The 22,067-nt window shown below is 38.9% G+C and overlaps 1 protein-coding gene across 1 annotated transcript in view; it reads right to left on the minus strand.

Moving 5' to 3' along the window:
- The window catches only part of LOC146870990 (uncharacterized), a 28,947-nt gene that overhangs the window by 4,112 nt on the left and 2,768 nt on the right, over positions 1-22,067 (minus strand). The window contains exon 2 of the mRNA XM_085646079.1: positions 17,218-20,344. Coding sequence (XP_085502205.1) covers positions 17,218-20,301 — 3,084 coding nt within the window. The 5' untranslated portion in view covers positions 20,302-20,344. The remainder of the gene's footprint in view (positions 1-17,217; positions 20,345-22,067) is intronic.

Here is a 22,067-nt window from a genome sequence, read left to right on the forward strand (position 1 = left end):
ATGACAACATTGACACTTTTCAAGAACTTGTTGGCAATGATTTTCTAAAGGTTAGGATAAAAAATTGGCTCAAAAAAATTAGAAATTTTAAGCATAACCTCAAAAATGCCCAAAGAATAGCTATGAATGCATTAGCAGCAGATGAAAATATAGTGGTGAGACCTGCTGATAAAGGGGGAAATATTGTTTTTTTAACAAAAGATATGTATATAGCTGAGGCCATACGCCAACTAAATGACGACACCACATATATACATTCAACTCGAAAAGAATACAATAATAGCATTACAAACATTTGGGAGATATTGAATGAATGGAAAGACAAAGGGCTGATAGAATGGGAAGAGTTTTATTTCCTTAAAAAAGATTACCCAATTCTTCCTGTTATGTACCTTCTTCCCAAAATACACACGAACAGAGAGAACCCACTGGGAAGACCCATAATCTCTTCGAGAGGTGGTGTTCTTGAAAATATCTCCCGCTACGTTGATCATTTCTTGAGAGATTTTGTTTCCACCGTACCAAACTCTCCTACTATGTTATAGAACAGGTTTTACCTAACAAAAGATGGGGAAACCGGATTTTGAGACTTAGGCACGAGAATCTAGGCATATTATTGGTATGTGTACTAGATTCCCCAATGGACATAATCTGGATGAGGAAATGGCAATCCACCTGCAATCACATTAATTGCTATATTCTGTTTCTTAACTGCATGATTCTAGAATACTGTTTTTAGAATACCATCAATAACATCTGGTTTCTTTCTTTTTACTGTTAAGTTACATTCAATAACTTATACTTTTTATATATCTCTCTCACAGGAGGAGAAGAAGGGATAATGTCTCAAGCCAGTGGCAACAGGATCCCTACCCTTTTCTTCGCACATCTTCCAGCTACTTTCCAAGATACAGATAAGACTTTTTCACTTTGATTTTATGATTTTTTTTTCACTTTGGTTGTTGTATTTGAACGAGTATTTAGCATGATAAACACGGGGTGAGCAAGACATTAAGCTAGTTAAGAGGTCTCTTCCATAATTTGAAGATTATGTCTCTAGTTTTAAAGTTACAGTAACTTTCATTTTATGGAGCCATAATACACACCAGGCATCTTAGTGAGACATCACACTATCCGGGAATTCTATTCATATTCACATATACTCTGATTGGTATCTCTGGGTTGGGCACATAAAAAACCTTCCCACTATTTGGGTTAGGTGAAACTTAATCACGCATACGAAAGCGTTGTTATTATTATGATGTACTACCCGTACCAGGATACTTTGTGGGCAAAATCAAAATATACGATAACTATTTGGGAAAGATTGGATACATTCCATTTATGCTTGCATCTCTTATTAACGAACACATTCGTTAATGTAAGTCTGTTTTGTTGCAGTATACCACAACGGGTTACTAAGGTACATACGTTTTGGCAAGTATAACGCGATGATACAGACTGTTCATTAATGTGAATTGATTTTATGTGTCAACATGGAATGGATTAATGTCAGGAGTTGCATGTGATGAACTATGAGTAATACTATGTGATTATCAGACACAGTACCACACTACAAAATGGCTCCCAAGAAAATGGACATTCAATTATAATACGATGTGTTAGTCCTTTTACACTGTTTATGGCTAAAACACGGAAGAGTATGTAATGCTTTATTGTTTGCAGTATCACTGTGTGAACAAGCCCGTTTTCTGGGTGAAACGCGTCACGGCGGGTTTATGATGTGAATAAACACCCTTTTGTTGTTATACTCCTGTGGCTTCCTGGTGTGTCTTCGGTCCGAGTGCGCGACTGGGACTCCATTTCTATTGGATATATATATATGTATACCCCCGCACATATATATACATATATATAAACACCCACACATATATATACATATATATATTCATTGAAAAAAACCATAGGTTTCAGGGGTGTTATAGTTAGCTGGACGTTTCACTTGTACAAAACCTACCTGCAGCTGTGTTGCAGCCTCAAGCGTTGGGGCAATTTTGGTAATACAAATATGCGGCTGCTCCAAGCCGTAGAGGGATCGCGCAACCCGAGAGCAATTGAAGGGTCCAACCGAGGGGAACTCACCCGTCGTGTAGGCGCTGCAGGAGCTCGCATTGTAAGCAGGAAAAGTCCCATCCGGGGCTCAATGGAGGGCCGAGAACTGTCCTGAAAAGATGCCGATACCGGAACCCATTGGAGGGCTTCAAAGACATCATAATTAACTGCATCTCCCAGCATGCACGTAAAATGAAAAAATACCGGAGCACACCGGAGGCCAATCAAGGCGATTTGTTTAAAACATGCAGGGGAGTGGCAGCGGATGAAATGAACTGGTTTTCGACACACTGCCTCTGACGAAGGAGATAGACTCTCTGAAATGCATTAGGCCATGGACATACAAAGGGATGCGAAGTTACCTGTTTAATGGCTTAAATAAAGGTTTTGTTGACCTACCTGCAGCTGTGTTGCGGCCTCAAGCGTTGGGGCAATTTTGGTAATAAATATATATATATATATATATATATATATATATATATATATATATATATATATATATATATATATATATATATATATATATATTCACAGAAAAAAACATAGGTTTCAGGCACGTTATAGTTAGGAATTAGCATTAAAAAAAACGCAGAAATTCACTGAAAAAACCATAGGTTTCAGGGGTGTTGTAGTTAGCTGGACTTTTCACTTGTACAAAACCATTGAAATTCCCCCGTTATAGTTAGTTCAGCTAACTATAACTCGCGCGCCCGCAATGCACTGCTGATGACGTCACATATTACATCACTCATGACATGGTCAGTGACATCACTCATGACATCACTGATGACATCTCCAATGACATCACTTATGACATCACTGATGACATCATCCTTGTGATAGAGTGGCAGACCTCCTCTCACCCTAATATAACCTTTGATACACACATTCAAAAATAGAGACTAAAATTTTCAAAACAATGGACATACCAATACCAGTTACAAAAACATCTTCAGTAATTCTAAGACACCCCTGAAACCTATGGTTTTTTCAATGAATTTCTGAGGATTTTTAAATGCTAATTCCTAACTATAACGTGCCTGAAACCTATGGTTTTTTCTGTGAATTTCAAAGGTTTTTTAAATGCTAATTTCTAACTATGCCTACAGAGATAGGACATGTGAAGAAAGAAGAAAAAATGCACAGAAAGAAAAAAAAGAAGTGCAGAAAGAAGCAACAGAAGTCCTCAAAGACGAAGAAAAGTGCAGGAAGAAGGATAACGTGCAGAAAGAACAAAAAGAAAAGCAGAAAGAAGCCTTGTTGCAAAATCATCCTGTACCCTCAACTTTTTAAGACGGATACTGGTGGTAACTGAGTCTGACTAACCAGTCCTAGAGCCAGTGCTATGTTAAAAGACACTTAGAATACAGTGAAAACACCTACATACACTAGGGAACATTATGCGTTGGGGTCCCCCTGTGATTAGCATGACCTCCTCTGTAAGCCCCTAGTATATAATAGGGCAGGGGGATTAAAACTACCTCTTAAAAAAGGCCACAGGGCGTTTTTGCACACGTTAACTCAGGCCCCGTCCCCTCCCTTCACCACTGTGTAAACACGCCCTGAGTCCGTTTTTAGTTGGGAGATTAAGTTCATTTGAATCTTGAGGGTCCCTAGGGTCCAACTAGCCCACTAGGTACCTCCAGTAAGTGCCACAGAGCTGCGTTGCAGAGAGGTGTAAAAAGTGGCACGGCCTGGACCACCTCTCTGCAATGCAGCTCAGTGGCGCTTACTGGAAGCACTTGGTGGGCTAGTTAGCCCCCAGGGGCCCTCAGTATTGAAGTGAAATGATATCCCCAATTTAAAACGTGCCATAGTGCGTGTTTGCACACGTCACCTCAGGCCCCGTCCCCTCCCTTCACCACTTTGTAAACGCGCCCTGTGGCTGTTCTAAGTTGAGAGATTAAGTCCCCTTGAATCCTAAGGGTCCCTAGGCTCAAACTAGACCACTAGGTACCTCCAGTAAGCACCACAGAGTTGCGTTGCAGAGAGGTGTAAAAAGGGGCTTGGCCTCAGAACACCTGTCTGCAGCGCAGCTCCCTGGCGCATACTGGAGATGCCTGTTGGGCTAGTTGGCCCTCAGGGACCCTCAGTATTGAAGAGGAATTAATTCTCCAACTTACAATTCGCCAGGGGGCGTGTTTGCAGAGTGCTGCAAGGAGGGGGCGCGGCCTCCGGCACGATGCCAGTCTTTTATTTATTTTAATTTTTTAAGAAGGGGGGCTGTGTGGTTTCTCTTCTTATTCTAATTTATTGGCCCTGATGACCCCATCCCCCAGGGCCTGTCTCCTAATTATATTTTATTGACCCCAATCCCCAGGGCCGGCCACTGTTTTTTATTATTTTTTAAAAATATATATTTATAGACACACCTAGGACATGCTGGACAAACCGTACGTACCTATCACCATGACGATTTGCGTGATATTCATTAAAAGGCGACTATGCATACAATGAATCCACGTGGAATGTATTTACACCACTAGTGAAGCTATGACATGTCTGATGCCCTACCGTGCCTAATCCCGGTAGACACCCTTGTCGTTTATTTATACAAACATGGGTAGTTATTGATGGGCACATTTAATACACATGCACACCAAGCCATTCAAAGGGGATTCGACAAAAATTCGACCAAAACTATGCAAGAAACCCCCCTCACGGTTAATAAAACACACATCCACTGCCGGATGTGTAATACTTTTTATTTTACTCTCTGGAAAGGGGACGAACATCACTTGAGAGTCACAGCGCGCTCCTTGCATAGCCCAATGCTGTGTTACACCCACCATTGCCTGCTGAGTGTCACACACCTCTGTGTTGTATTCCACTAGCTAGTGCATATGCTATGACACTCTCTAGCCCATGTGCACTGTAACACCACCCCGTGAATATGTCATGCCACACTTGTCTTCGCACGGGTTATATTGCCCCATCTAACGTGCCTTTCTCGATGCCTATGTTATAACGCACAGTGCTATGCCATACATATTACAATCTGGGATCCATATCTTTGTCACAGTGCATATGCAACGTTACACTTCACAGCACATATTTTATATTACAACTTTAGAGACTAGTTATTTTACACAACACTGCCCTGTGCATATTACACTCCAAGGCGCATATCGCATAGCACGCGCTAGGGCCTGTGCTATATCGCGCTCTCCAATGAATCTGTAATTGCGCACAATGTATTGCATATTATATTTCACGCCGGTTTATCTTATATCACACTTTTTGGTGCATAGTTTATATCCATACACTATATCTAGTTTTCATGTTCAATCGTGCTCTCAGGACTATGTTCTATATAACACTGTGTTCACCTACCCTTTTCACGGGCATTACATTTTGCGATAGGGGGTGGAGGGTCAGGGGGTGTTTCTGCCAAGTGAACCCGGAGTCACAGTCACAAACGTCCTCTGCTTCCTGAATAAAAGTGAGATTATGCTGCATACTTGTTCATATTTTAAGTAGTTCGCACAGACACACGTTTTAAAAACCATAAAGTTCCTAATACCCGAATTCTCTGAACAGTTAGCTTGCTGCCCCATCCCCCTCCTCCCTATCCTCTGTTGTGTGAATCCATGGACTAGCCTCCTCCCTCCTGCCATGCATGGTCTGATGTGCCGCCACTGCCCTCAATTTAGTATGATGTACCAGTCCACTCCTCCTGCCCTCCATTGCCCAATTCTATGCCCCATAATTGACCCCCTGCTTAAACTCTGTGCTCAGCTTGCTGCCCCTATTCTCCTTCCCCCTGCCCTCCGATGTCTTTGTGCATGCCCCTGCTCCATCCTTTTTGCCCACCATGTTCCATGGACCTGCCACTCCTATCTACTCTGAGTGTTCTGTTGAGCTGCCACTCCCCTCCCACCTGCCTAGCATTGTCAGATGACTGTAACCTGTACCTGCCACCTCCACCCTGCCCGTCCACATGCCATGCCCCTATCCTCTTCCTCCAGTCCTACATGGTCCATTGTACTGCCACACCCTTCTGCACTCCCTGGTCTGTTGTGCTGCAACTGCTCCTCCTGCCTGCCCCGTGCAGTCTGTTAGGAGGCCCCTTCCCCTGAACTTTCTTGTCTGTGCACAGGTCCTGACCCTCCCTTCTATCCTCCATCGTCCTTTGTGCATGCCCCTGCACCCTCCTTCTTGCCCATCATAGCCATTGTGCTGCCACTAACCCTCCCACTTGCCATGCATGGTCTTCTGTGCTGCCATGGCCCCTCCCACCTTCCCTGTGTGGTCAGTTAGCTGCCCCTGACCCCCTCCCACCTTCCCTCCATGGTCTGTGTGTATGCCATCACAGTTTCAGTGTTGCTCTTCATGGTGTGTCTTGCTTCTAGTGCCCATCCTGCCTGGCCTCCATGGCTATCTTGCTGCTCCTGCCCTGCCCCCTTGCCCCCAGCCATCTGTTTACATGTGCAGACCCCTATTCCCTCCCTCCTGGCTTGTCTGTTCCATTGTAATGCCCCTGATCCGTCCCTCCTGCCCTTTATGGTCTGTTATGCTGCAGCTTTCTCTCCTGTCTGTCCATTATAGTCAGCTAGCTACCATTGCATCTTGCCCCTCTGTTCTCTGTTGTCCATGTGCATGGTCCTGTCCCCTCCCTCTTGCTTTCTATGGATTGTTGTGCTGCACTCCCGTCCCGCATGCCCTGTGTGGTGTATTGTGCTGCTGCAAACCCTGATGCCTGCCCTGCAGGGTCAGTTTGGTGCACCTCTCCACGTCCCTCCTGTCCTCTGTTATCCAAGTCCATGTCCCTACCCCATTTCCTTCCATGATCCAATGTACCATACTTGCGAACATTTTGAACTTGGTAAGAGGGAGATTTTGAAAAAAAACTGGGGTATTGATTTTCCCCTTTGAGTTACAATGAAAAAGAGGAGATTGTAGACAGGACACAGATCAAATAAAGCCCATTTGAGCTTAAAAACATTGGACGTTTCCTGGCTGAATCGGGTCTGTTGGCATGTATGGTTGTACTACCATTGCCTCTTCCTTCTGCCCACAATGGTCTATTACATTGCCACAGCCTCTCTTGCAAGTCCTGTATTGTTGGTTTGTTGCCCCTGCCCCCCTTTCCACTGCCCTCCATAGTCTGTTGTGCTGCCACGGCCCTTCCTGCCTGCACAGTGTGGGTAAATTGTTGCCTTTGCACCCTCCTACCTGCCTTCAATTTTCAGAGTCCGTGCCCCTGGCCTCTGCCTCTCAACAGTATCCTAATGAACAACTAGATTGCTAACATTCTATATTTATTACAAAAGTGTGGAACGCCTGACGTCATCTTGATGTAATCAAAACTGTAATACCTAGAGCATTTCCTTTAGAAATTACATATATGAGAGTGTCTTATTGGCATCAAAATTATGGTTAGTGCTCTAAAAGACTAAAATAAGGACATATTTTCTGAGTTTTCAAATAGCGACAAAGCACTTTTAAATTATTTGTTATCTTTATGTTTTTTAATCCAGTTGACCACTTGATTAAATGTGCACTTAGGGGAGAGGATATGGGGTTACTTCCAGAACTGCAGACTTTGCAACTGGGGAATGAGGTTGGAGTTTCTGCTTCAGCTCGACATTCTGTGATTCTGGTCAAATCACTTAGTCTCCCCATGTCTACAACCAAAATGAATTTGTTCTTGTGTGATGTAACCAATGCTCATGTAAAGCACTCCAATACCTGACAAGTCTGCACTATATAACACTGCAAAAACACAAAATAATAAGTGTTTTGCACACTTGTGTCATTGGGCTATATTTGGGCTACATCTGGGTGATTTTGGGCTACATTTGGGCTCCTTTGTCTCCGGTGGGCATCTTGGGAGATTTATTTGTTTTGAAGTTTCTTAATTTCCTCATGTACTGCAGTCTCCTCAGTAGGAAATGCTTTCAGTTTTTTACTTTGATTCCATCATGAAGGTATTCAGATATGTCACACATTTGCCATAAATTCTGAATGTTAGCACTGTAGTTGCTCATTAGATCACTGTAGTAAAACTACTGTTCACCATGGAAGTCTGCTCCTGGTATTAAAAGTGCATGTTTCAGTCTGCATATCAGAATTTTTTAATGAAATAGAAGAGGATTTGAGAAGTCACTCAAAATGTGCCCTCATTTTCTTTCTTCAGCATTAATCATAATTTATATGGCAAAATGAACCCCCTCATTGTGTTCCTTTTTAAATTAAATGTTTTAAGTGTTACCAGTTTATTCCAATCAAGATGGCTTCAGGTGTGCCATACTTTTGTCATAATGAAGACAGTAAGCGCTCTAGTTGTTTTTAAGAACGCTCTGGGACATTCTGTCATTGGGCTATACTTGGGCTACATCTGGGTGATATTTGGGCTACATTTGGGCTCTTTTGTCTCTGGTGGCCATCTTGGCAGACTTATTTGTTATGAAGTTTCCTAATTTCCTCATTTACTGCAGTCTCCTCAGTAGGAAATACTTTCAGTTTTTTACTTTGATTCCATCAAGAAGGCATTCAGATATGTCACACATTTGCCATAAATTCGGAATGTTAGCACTATTTTTGCTCATTAGATCACTGTAGTAAAGCTACTGCTCACCAGGGAAAACTGCTGCTGGTATTGAAAGTGCATGTTTCAGTCTGCATGTCAGAATTTTTTAATGAAATAGAAGAGGATTTGAGAAGTCACTCAAAATGTGCCCTAATTTTTCTTTCTGCAGCACTAATCATACTTTTTATAGAAAAATGAACCCCCTCATTTTGTTCCTTTTTAAATTAAATGTTTTAAGAGTTACCACTTTAATCCAAGCAAGATGGCTTCAGGTGTGCCATATGTTTATCATAAGTAGGACTGTTAGCGCTCTAGTTGTTCTTTGGAACACTCTGGGAAGCTGCAGTAGAACACAAAGGAATCAACTGACAGTCTCTGCCCTTGTTGGATGTACATGTTTTACTGAGAATGTCAGACTTCATTCTCACATGACTGAGAAAGATAATGTGAATTTACAGAAAATAATCTCTCAGTTTAGCTCATAGATCACCTTCCAAACCTCTATGGGAAAAGCATGAGAAAATATTTTTCTCTCAATCATGATATCCCAGCAGAAGGCTTTTTCACATGGTGAAATCACCTTAGAACATACCACAATTCCTAAAATGAGTATGGTACCATCAACAAATGATTTATAATGTAACTAAAGTCTTAAAACCTTCTATTAACTGCAATGCTTTTTAATGAGGTGCTATCATGTATATTGGTCCCAAGATGGCTGCCAACACTTCTTGGATGAAGTGCTGACAGCCAATCAGATCTCAGGAGGAGATGTGTGGTTAGGCTCCGCCCACATATATATATGATTTTACTTTTGATTTTCTCAGGAACTACTGAACAGATTGACACCAGACCTGCAAAAGGCACTTCCCTGACCTGAGGACTTCCTCTATGCCACATTTCAAGTAATTCTGTTCAGCCGTTCGGGCTGTACCTTGGACTAAAGGTCCCTATGGAAAATTGCATGGGGAAAATGCATTTTGGGAGCCCCCTTTTTTCTCAGCCCCCGCTTCACGAATCCCCCTGAGACTTTCAGGGTAGGAGCGGAGCGGAGCGCCCCACCTATTTTGAAAATTTCGTGAGGATTCGTCAACCGGCGCCAAAGTTATTCCAATTAGAATGTTGCGGATTTCCTATGGAAACACGGTCCTAACTATAACTATCTACTGGTGACCGCCAGTAGATAATATATATACACCCACACACATATATATACACACCCACCACAGATATATATATTCACTGAAAAAACCATAGGTTTCACACACGTTATAGTTAGGAATTAGCATTTAAAAAACCTTAGAAATTTAGTGAAAAAACCATAGGTTTCACACATGTTATAGTTAGCTGGACATTTTACTCGTAAAAAACCAATGAAATTGCCCCGTTATAGTTAGTTCAGCTAACTATAACTCGCGCGCCCGCAATGCACTGCTGATGACGTCACATATTACATCACTCATGACATGGTCAGTGACATCACTCATGACATCACTGATGACATCTCAAATGACATCACTGATGACCTCACTGATGACATCATCCAGTGAATGTGTGTTTTTCTGAAAATTAAATATGTTTTATATATGTATATCTCAAGGTTGATGGAAGAATAAATGGGTATATTACTGTCTAAATGGATGATTTGTTTTTGAAAAATTGATTGTGTAACTGACTGATTAAGTGTATCATAGTGAATACATGGCTTAGTGAGTAATGTTTAAATATGTAAATATCTGTATCAGTCTCTCACTTTGTGTATAAGTGGCTGCATGGGTTGGTGAGTAGCTACATGGGTGTCTATATAGGTTATTAGTTGTTTTTTTGAGTATCAGTCTGAGTGTCTGCATGGTTCGGTGGGGGGTATTACGTAGTGCATCGGTGCATGAATGAGTGACTCACTGTTTGTATGTGTTGAACAGAGCATGTGTGCAGGACTGCATGGGTGGATGAGTGTGTGTATGGGTGTGTTAGTGAGTGAATGACTGTCTCAATAGTGTCTTTATGAGTGACTACATATGTTTTAAACTAGTATATGTGACTATTGGTGTATATATGTGAGTATATGTGAGAGTGAGAGATTGAAAGAGTTCCTGTATGAATAAGTATGTGTTTCTATAAGTGATTGTTTAAAAGACTAAGTATGTGTAAGTTTCCGTAGAAGTAAGTGTGGTGGTGTGTGTATAACTGTATATGCAAGTAAATGTATGTTTGATTCTTTATTAGCATGAGTGACTATGTGTGTGAGTAACTCTATGGATGAGTGGCATTGTGTAACAGGATGTATAGATGTATGAGTACATATGATGAGTGAGTACATGTATGAGTGACTGTATAGGACTGTTGGTGAATGAGTGGATGTGTATGTGGATCTTAGAATTACTGAAGAGGTTGTTGTAACTGGTATTGGTATGTCCATTGTTTTGAAATTTTTAGTCTCTATTTTTGAATGTGTGTATCAAAGCTTATATTAAGGTGAGAGGAGGTCTGCCACTCTATCACAAGGATGATGTCATCAGTGAGGTCATCAGTGATGTCATTTGAGATGTCATCAGTGATGTCATGAGTGATGTCACTGACCATGTCATGAGTGATGTAATATGTGACGTCATCAGCAGTGCATTGCGGGCGCGCGAGTTATAGTTAGCTGAACTAACTATAACGGGGCAATTTCATTGGTTTTTTACGAGTAAAATGTCCAGCTAACTATAACATGTGTGAAACCTATGGTTTTTTCACTAAATTTCTAAGGTTTTTTAAATGCTAATTCCTAACTATAACGTGTGTGAAACCTATGGTTTTTTCAGTGAATTTCTAAGGTTTTTTAAATGCTAATTCCTAACTATAACGTGTGTGAAACCCATGGTTTTTTCAGTGAATTTGCAAGGTTTTTTAAATGCTAATTCCTAACTATAACGTGTGTGAAACCCATGGTTTTTTCAGTGAATTTGCAAGGTTTTTTAAATGCTTTTTTTTTTTTATATTCTTCATTTTTTTCAAACATATTTTTATTTTAATTTTCTTATCTTTTATAAAGACTATGCTTTAATTTTTAAAATCCTTAAATATTTTTTTTATATATATTTTTTAAAATAAACATGTAAAATTTATTTCCAGATTTTTTTTTTTTTTTTTTTTTTTTTTTTTATAGTACGCGTACCGTAAGCTCACGGTAAGCGTACGGTTTACGCAACGTCCGTAATCTATCTACGCTGCTTGCGTATAGTTACGCACTTTGCGTAGCCGCGCGTACTGCGCGTGGGACGCGTGCGCGCTTACGCAACACGCGCACGTTACGCGGAAGTGCCGGGAAATGACTGTTATGCGCATGTGCGCAAGCGCGTGTCTTTTTTACGCGCACGCGTACTTTTTGCCGTAAGCGCACCGTAAGCGTACCGTAAGCGTACGGTAGGTCATGTGATCTTGAAACACAACTTTTGATTGGTTGAAACTACTTTCAGTTCTAGAACTCTCCTACACCACACCCATTCCCCTCATTTCTGCTTGTGATCCCTTAGGAGAAGGAGCTGGTTTGTCTTTGGGATACGATGGCAGAACAGCAGAGCCCTTCTGAGAGTGAGGCTAGCACCAGCAGCACTGTCTTGAGGCAGAGAGCGAGGAAAGTAAAGCCTTCTTATGTTTGGGATTTTTTTACTTTTCCAGAAGGCCAGCAAAAGGTGAATGCACCCTTAGTTACTTGCATTCTGTGTAAGCGTGTACTTTCTAGAGGTAATCCTGACAGGAAGTATTCCTTTGGGAATCACACCATGATGAGGCACCTCAAAGAAGTACACAGAAGGACACATGGTCATCTTTTTGGAGGTAACTCTTCAGAAAGACGAGCCAGTACATCCACAGCAGCTCAGCCTGGACCATCATCTGCAGGGCAGACTCCTTCTTCTGCAGGTCAGGTGAGCCCTTCATCTGTGGGGGGAGAATCTCCTTTTGCTGGCCCTCTGGAAATTAACCCTCGGTTTGCGAGGGTTGAAGTACGGTGCGCCACTTGTCACGATCTAATTACTTATAGGGAGACCAGTGTTTCCCTGGTGAACAGTAAAATAGATCAGCACACTTGTCGTACCGTCTAATATTCCCAATCTTTCTTTCCTCTGTCCCTGCATGAACACAACGGTTCTTTTAAGAGCCAACCTTATCTTTCATCTTTTTTTTTCTTTTTTTTTAAAAACTTTTTTTTTTTTTTTTTACCGTACGCGTACGGTAAGCGTACCTTTTTTTTTATTTTTTAAAAAAAACACTAAAAATCATTTTTCACATTACAAGGTCCTTGAAAGACTACAATTATTACTATTGACTTACCATACTCACTGAAAAAAATATTTATTCATTTGTTTTTTTAAAAAATAGTTTTTAAAATGGTTGTAGTTTACGAAAATTTTCTATATCGATCTGAAAAAAAAGAAAAAAGTATTAATATTTTTAAAACATTTTATAATACAGTACACATATTTACATTTTTTTCCAAAAAATATTTTTGCCTTATTTTTGCTGTTTTCAGAATATATTGCATTTCACTATAAATTGTGAAAGCAATTGCATTCATCATTTTACAGCGGGCAAAAAAAAATAACAATCTCAAAGATTGTATTAAAAAAGCCCAGAATCTCTTCTCACTTAAACTTATCATTACAGAAATGCATATTATTCTTAAAAAATGTCATCTAAAAACAATACTTTTTTCTTTAAAATACCGTCTGATATTTTTGTTTCAGAAGTACATTCACAATAATATATCTCAAATAACTCCAAAATACATCTGATTTTATTTCCTTTAGGCCAAATAGTATTTTTTATTCTTTCCCTGGAATAAATTTCCAAGGGAAAACCATTAAAATTCTAAAGTTTAATCTGTCCAGATCTCACCGATTCTCTGTAACATTTTGGTTCACGAAAATTTTTCGAATAATTTATTTAGTCCACAATAGAATTGCTTACTTTTCCACATGGCCAAATAGTAATTTTTGAAATCATTTTTGAAAAAATTTCCAGTGGCAGTCCAATAACATTCCAAAATTTAAAATGTGCAGAAGTTACCGATAATCTCTAAATTATTGGTTTTTCAAAATTGCATTAAAAATTTAAAAAGTCCACATTACAATTGGTTATCTTTCCTTTAGGCCAAATGATAATTTTAAAAATCTTTTTTCTACAAAATTGCAATGGTAATCCTGTAAAATGGTAAAATTATTTTGTCCAGATCTTGCCAAGTCTCTCTAAAATTTAGGTTTCAGGAAGATTAGATAGGAATTTGCTAAATCAAAAGGCAAACGTTGTTTGAAAATCAATTGGGAATCATTACACAGTGTCCATCCTTTTTCACATTTTAGATAAACTGTGTAATGTCCAGAAGTAACAGTAGGTCCATCATGGAAAATTATTGCAACAGTTACAAAAGTTTTTCCTGAAATTGATAATTGCTGTCCTGTAAACTTCTTTATTAAAGTATCCAATTTTGATCCATCAGCTCTACATCGTTGCATCATTAAAATTACATACTGTCCGTATTCCCTTAAAATTAATGTTGATAACATGTCAGAATTACACTCACCACATTTCATGCTATGATTAGCATCTTTAACTAAGTTTGCAAAAGTGACTGTTTTACTCTCTGGCAATGTCAAATAAATAAACCTTTCATTATCAACAATAGAACCACTTATATTATAACAATTATCACAACTATGTTCCCATTTATAAGAGAGACCAAAAAAAATGTCAATGGGAACTCCTTCTTCTTCCACTACCTGAAGAAAATACATCAAAAATTCGTGAGCATCTTGCTGTTCATTTTGAGAAAACTGTGTTCGTCCTGAACATACATCTAAAAGTTTTCTAATATCAGTAGCACTTTCTATTTGAGTTTTATCTTTACTCAGCTTTTGAAAAAGGAGACTGAGCTCTGAACAGAATCTTTTTCCCTGATTTATTATTATCTGCTCTTGCAAACTTTCCAGATAAAAAGCAACATTCAGCACTACATTTGCGTAGCAGTTGACACCAGAGCTATTTTCAAAATGACATCCTACAACCTGTTCTTCATTTTCCTTATTCTTTTTGCTTGCAATTACATCACTCCTCTTTTTTTTCCTCTTCTCTACATCTTCATTACAGATATTCTCATTTCTCCTTTTACGAGAAACTACACGTTTCTCCAACACAGGATACTGACCTAAATGAGGAGCATAGCTTCTTCTTAATCTATTATACTCCTTTACACAGTTTGTATCAGCACTAACTTTTGAGTCATCGAAGTCTATCATGAATAAACCTGATAATGTTTTGACTCGTGACAAAGCAACATATGCCATACCTTCTTTGAACACACTAGATCCAATGTTCACAAATGCACAATCTACAGTCAATCCTTGAGACTTGTGAATAGTTACAGCATATGCTAGAGAAAACGGAAACTGCTTCCTACGTACATATAAGTCTTTCACAAGCATGAAACGAACTGAACAACGACAAATGTCTTTAACTTCCTCTATCTGATCAAATTTTATTTTTAACCATTCAATTCCATCTTTTTTCTGATAATTAATAAAACCCACAACTCTTCCCATCGCTCCATTTACTAAGCCTTTTTCAACATCCAAATTTCTCCTTAAAAACACTCTACAGTTCATGCAAACATATAGATTTTTTTCTAATCCTCCTGTTTTGGAGATGTTCTTCTCTAGTGAGTCCAATTTATTTTTCAGTTTGCCTGTTACTGTGACAGTAATTCTTCCATCCTCAATTTTGTCCACTGCTTCCAATTTCCTGATCTCTTCCTTTTCCAATTTCAAAAGCTCCTCATTGAATATTGAGCATTCACGTAGAGTTGGCATTAAGCAGATGACACTTTTGTTTTCTGCAATGTTCTTGTATATCTTCTCTGCAACTATTTCTTCCTTTGGAAATAAATTATGTAGCAGCCGAGTCTGTAATGCTTTTTTGCCAGCTTCTGTGAGTAGTCCAATCCTGATATCTTTCAGAATACTTCCATATTCTTCATCGTTTGCTTGCCTCATATTAGTTGTAAGTTCCTTGTACTCAAAGAAGGACCAAATATTTGTATTACCGATGCTTCCCAATGACTTCTTCGTGTCTTCATGTGTCACAGTATTAAACACTGGTTGTCCTTTAACCGGAGTAAGTTGCAAAAGATCCCCAAAAACTATGACGTGTTTTCCACCAAATAACACGTCATAGTCTGTCTTCAAAATTTGCTGCATTCTTAAATGCACAAAGGCAAGCATTAAGTTTGATACCATGCTCACCTCATCAATAATGAGAACTTGCATCTTCTTCAATACTCTTGAAACTTCCAAGCATGCTTCTCCAGTTAGCTTGTTGAATTGTATTTTGTTCTCATGCTCCACTGGTAACATTAGCAAACGATGTAAGGTGATTCCTTTTATGTTATATGCTGCTAACCCAGTTGGAGCAGTAACCACACAAGACAAAGTAGAATCTGTTTTTTGCTTTAGGTAGCTTCTGATGACTTTAATTAGGAAACTTTTTCCAGTGCCAGCTTGTCCGCTTACATACATCCTGATTGGATGAAATGATGTGCATGAGCACTCTTTTTTTTCATGTAGAAATCCGTGATCAATTTTGTTTTTGATCTCTTCATAAATTTGTTGCTGCTCTTGATTCAGTTGTCTTTCCAAATTTTCTAAGTCTATAAATTCTTCTTGAGCTTGATTCATAGCCGTTTCCACTTCATTCATGGCTATTGATGCTTCATTTTCAACGATTGGTTGTCCTAGGGGATCTTGACTGTATGTTCCTGAACTTTGGCTGTCCTGAGAACTGTCTCTAGCAATTTCTGCTGCAATTGTAGTTTCCTGTTCAATTTCTTCATTTAACATTTGCAGATAAGTTGAGAATGTACTGCATTGTATGCTGTCTTTGCAAGCATTAAAAGAATCTTCATAGCTCTGGAATTCTCCCAGTAGTTCATCCTCTGAACGCCATGGTTTAAACAACTGTAAAAGAGCCAAGTAGTAAAATTCTTTCTTGTCGGTAGTGTCGCAACTCAGCTTCCGGTGATTTATCAAACTTCCTTTGGTTTGCTTCACCAAACATCCTTCTTCACCAACGACTTTATATTTTCCATTATTGATGTCTTCTGCAGCTTTCCGTGAATAAATGTAGTTCTGCAGCACTTCATAGAGACACATGTTCTCCAGATGATGACTTCTCTTGGGATAATATGTGTCCAACATGTTTGTTTTCAATATATCTGTACTTTCAGGTTCGAACTGTGCCAAATATTCAATTTTTCCAACAGATTTCAGTACCCGATTTCTCATTGCTGCAAGGCCTAAACTTGCCCAAATTATTCTTCTTGACTTCGAGTAGAGACTTGCAGAAGATAATCTATCTGAACATTCGTAGGATCCAATTTCTCGATGCGATAACATCTTCAAACTGAAACTGTACAGCTTCTTACTGACAGTCTTCTCGTGAGAAATCTCTTCCCACATTTCCTTCAATTCTGTTTTTTCTGATTTCGTAATGTAAGACGTTACATATCGAGCAACAGCAATGGAATTGTCAGCAACATACTGTATATCCATGTTAGCGTTCCACATGGATAAAATGACTGGGTTGTAGTCATTTATATTTTTTGATTCTTCTTTTCTTTTAAGGTTGTAGGTATTCTTAGGTGATTTTCTTGTGATAGTATGTCTCACAGCTGACATAAAACTGTTGACTCTTCCATTTGTAAGAACAGGTCTAGGAAATCCAAATCGACATTTAGTGTAGTATTTTTCTTTGCTCTTGTATTTCCGTCGACAGTATTTTCCACACCGATGACTTTGGAAACGTAGAACTTGCTCCTTTAACTTGTACTCTTCTGTGCTTTTAGGTATAGCACATGTTGCATATTCTTCAATGTAAGATAACACTGCTTCATCAGTATCTGTTCCAAACTTTGGGGCATCCTTGATCCACAGCAGCATATGAATATGAGGAGCACCTCTTGCCTGGTACTCTTTTCTCCAAAAGAAATCCACTACTTCTCCAAGGGGTGGATTTTTTTTATTGCAGATGAAGGACATCATAGCCTCAAATCTATGATTGAAATATCTGCAAACATTAACCGGATCCAATGAGCACAGTTCTCCTGCTGTCTTGTATTCGATGTTTTCAATGTTTGAATTGGCCTCTCGTAGAAAATCCAGTAAATCATCCCAAGCGTACTCGGCGCAGCTTAGGGTAAGGAACCATGTTGGTGTTCCTAAATTGCGTAACATGCATTTTAGTTCACCATGGCGTCGGTACCAATATTCATTTGTCCCACGCTGACAAGCCATCAGATTGATCAGTTGTGTTTCCAAATGATCATCTCGGTGCTGCACTTTCTCCATAAAATCCTTAGCAGACACATTTTGTAAATGTACTCCACTTTTTAAAATGTGATTTACTGCATAAGACAGTGCAGACAAGTCGCTTTCAAATAAAAGATGGAACAAATAAGGGATACTTTGTCGAAATCTGGGATCTTCAGCATATAGTCTTGTAGTCCGATACTCAGAAGCTGGAATCTGTTCCGGACGTTCATCGTATCGTCCTCCTTTTCCTTTAGGAAACAGCTGAGGAAAACATCGAGCTTCCAAGCTCTCCTCCCATACACTCACGGGATTTCCTTTTGCTTTCTTCATCTGAAAGAGATCAATATTGTCTCCCATAACTTCTTTCGAATGGAGAGGATGTATGCTAAAATGTTCATAAATTTCTTCTTCCTTTGACTTGTCCACTTTTTCAATTTGTCCACTTGGTGTTTCTGTATCTCCTTGTAAATCTTCTTCTTCTTCTTCTTCTACTATATAAATTGATTCATACCATTTGTTATTTTTTTTCAAATACAAATTTGCTCTTTGTACTTTCCGCACATCTACCAGCTCCTGCCAAATCTTCTTATTCTTTGTAGGTACACCATTAACCAGAATAATTAATGGTTCAGTTTCCAAAGTATCCGCATCAATAGTTTCCATATTTTTTTTCAAATCCAAGGGCAAATACACCACTCTACCTTTTAAACCTCTCAGTAAATCTGAAGGAGGTAATTTACCAGTTTTGGGCTCCATACGTACTATGGTCTGGAACGGATGAACACATTGAATGAGTATAGACTCATATGTATTTAATTCAGAAAGTTCAGCAGGAATAGCATCCAATTCTAAATTATTATGTACAGCTCTGGTCGGCATTCTATTTTCCTCTAACTTGTTGTAGCAGTATTTACAAATACGCTGATCTTCACCCAATTCAAAACAATTTTCAAGAAATATATATGTTGCAAAATCCATCCACTTATAATTATCTTCATTTTCACTCTTTCTGTAGAGATCAACATTCCTAGTTTGTTTTCTATAATGAGTTCTGCGGCAACAAATACAAGTAACATTTGGTCTTTCATTAGAGACTATTGCAAATTTTGTTATGTGATCATTAAATGTCTTACTTACACAAGGTTCTACATTCTCTTCCACTTCTGCCTCATTTACTGTGTCCTTCTCTGCACTGTTTTGTTCAGGACCAAAGTAACAAAACTGAATTTCATCAACAACCTTCTCTACATCTGATACCGTTCCTCGGAACAGAGCCCTATTCAATTCATTTAACTTTATTGCTGGACTTTTGGCAAAATACAACCGTCTCACAAACTTTCTCATTTCAGTATGATGAACAGCCAGCATCCTAAAATGATGGAAAACACTATTGCACACTTTTCTAGATAGACAAGCAAGAGAATGACCCTGCAAACCAGTATTCTCTCTCACTCTGCATGGATCCAGACTTTGAAGCACCTTAATCTTTTGTTTTACACTTTTTTTACTATATTCTCTTAGAAACTCTCGAAATCTGTCAATAGATTCCTGACGCACAGTGCAAATACTACTACAATTCCAAGTGTACACTGGGGCTTTAGGACGTCTCCCCATTGCCTCATCTGCCATCACTTGTACCTCATCTCTTGGAACCATTATCTCCTTCTCCATTATGCAACCATTTTTTACTTCGTATGAACGACCTCTGGTGTCAACTGCATGCAGCAAACTATTACTTTGAAAATAGCTCTCTTCATTAAAAAAAGGTTCACTACTTGAGCTATGCATCCACTTTCCTAAAAACACTTTACAAAAATTTGTTCTGTTCACTACTCTTTTGCTTTTGCTTTGTGATTTCAGTACATTAACCATTTTATCTAATGTACGCATCCTATTCAAAATTAATATGAATAGTTTCCTTTTTAATTCTAATGCCTTTGCTGCAATGGCTTCAATTTCTTTTTTTCTCTTATAATATTTAGCCTTTTGCTTATATTTCTTTATATCCTTTATCAAATTGGACATAACTCTTCTCTGAAACATTTTTCTACGTATCTCTTTAAATGCTGTTTTTCTGTTTATGTTAAACTTTTCAATTGCAGAAGGTATATTTGCATTAACTAAATCCTCAATTTTTTGCTGTTCTGTAGGTTTTGTTACATTTTTCCGAGAACAGACATTTTGTACATTTTTGTTTGTTTTCAATATTTTGTTTAGGAATTGTCTTTTTTGCTTACCAGAAGATTTTTTCTTTTTCCCAACATCAGCATCTTCTACTAACTTTGGTCCTCCAGTTGTCCTCAAATATAGTTTTTTTTTTAGCGTTTTTTGAACTCGAGATGTTGTAGGCATCTTAAATTTTGTTCACTGTTCTTCAGCAATACCTGCAAAAAAACTAAAAAAAAAATTCTTTATTGTATTTAAATATATTACTACATTTCTTTTCACAATAGTCACAAAACGAAATTTCTTTGCCAATTTGAATGCACACAAACTCCTCTTTTTTTTTGGGCAAGTGAAAATCTGTATAACAAACTGTCACATTATGAAACCAAGCTGTTTTTTTTTCAGACCACCACCGTGTGTATTCTCTGTGACTGCCTACACTCCAGCAGGGGCAACCAGCCTTAGTGATGCTGAATGTATTTGCATTACAGACTTAAACCTGAAAACCCCACTCGCTTCTAATTACTGTGCATGACTATACATGGCAAGCACATGGGTGTGTGCTAAACCTCTGCTTCTTCCCCCAAAAATTCGCTCCTCTTTTCCATCTACTGCAACTGTGAAATCACCAGAGCAAGACGCAATACATTTCTGCCTATAATTCTTCTATGCACACAGAGTCATGTTTTCACATTAGTGCCAAAACGAAATTTCTTTGCCAATTTGAAAGCACACTTACTGCTCTTTTTTTTTCGGGGGCAAGTGTATATCTCTTTTTTCAATTTGAAATCACTTTTACAGACTGACACATTCTGAAACCTTTTTTTTAAATTTATTTAAATGCACATGTCCAAGCAGTTTTTTTTTCAGACCACCACCGTGTGTATTCTCTGTGACTGCCTACACTCCAGCAGGGGCAACCAGCCTTAGTGATGCTGAATGTATTTGCATTACAGACTTAAACCTGAAAACCCCACTCGCTTCTAATTACTGTGCATGACTATACATGGCAAGCACATGGGTGTGTGCTAAACCTCTGCTTCTTCCCCCAAAAATTCGCTCCTCTTTTCCATCTACTGCAACTGTGAAATCACCAGAGCAAGACGCAATACATTTCTGCCTATAATTCTTCTATGCACACAGAGTCATGTTTTCACATTAGTGCCAAAACGAAATTTCTTTGCCAATTTGAAAGCACACTTACTGCTCTTTTTTTTTCGGGCCAAGTGAAAATCTCTTTTTACACTTTGAAATCACTTTTACAGACTGACACATTCTGAAACCTTTTTTTTTAAATTTATTTAAATGCACATGTCCAAGCTGTTTTTTTTTCAGACCACCACCGTGTGTATTCTCTGTGACTGCCTACACTCCAGCAGGGGCAACCAGCCTTAGTGATGCTGAATGTTTTTGCATTACAGACTTAAACCTGAAAACCCCACTCGCTTCTAATTACTGTGCATGACTATACATGGCAAGCACATGGGTGTGTGCTAAACCTCTGCTTCTTCCCCCAAAAATTCGCTCCTCTTTTCCATCTACTGCAACTGTGAAATCACCAGAGCAAGACGCAATACATTTCTGCCTATAATTCTTCTATGCACACAGAGTCATGTTTTCACATTAGTGCCAAAACGAAATTTCTTTGCCAATTTGAAAGCACACTTACTGCTCTTTTTTTTTCGGGCCAAGTGAAAATCTCTTTTTACACTTTGAAATCACTTTTACAGACTGACACATTCTGAAACCTTTTTTTTAAAATTTATTTAAATGCACATGTCCAAGCTGTTTTTTTTTCAGACCACCACCGTGTGTATTCTCTGTGACTGCCTACACTCCAGCAGGGGCAACCAGCCTTAGTGATGCTGAATGTATTTGCATTACAGACTTAAACCTGAAAACCCCACTCGCTTCTAATTACTGTGCATGACTATACATGGCAAGCACATGGG

This window comes from Triturus cristatus, chromosome 1_1, assembly GCF_964204655.1.
Source record: "Triturus cristatus chromosome 1_1, aTriCri1.1, whole genome shotgun sequence".
NCBI classification, from domain to species: domain Eukaryota; kingdom Metazoa; phylum Chordata; class Amphibia; order Caudata; family Salamandridae; genus Triturus; species Triturus cristatus.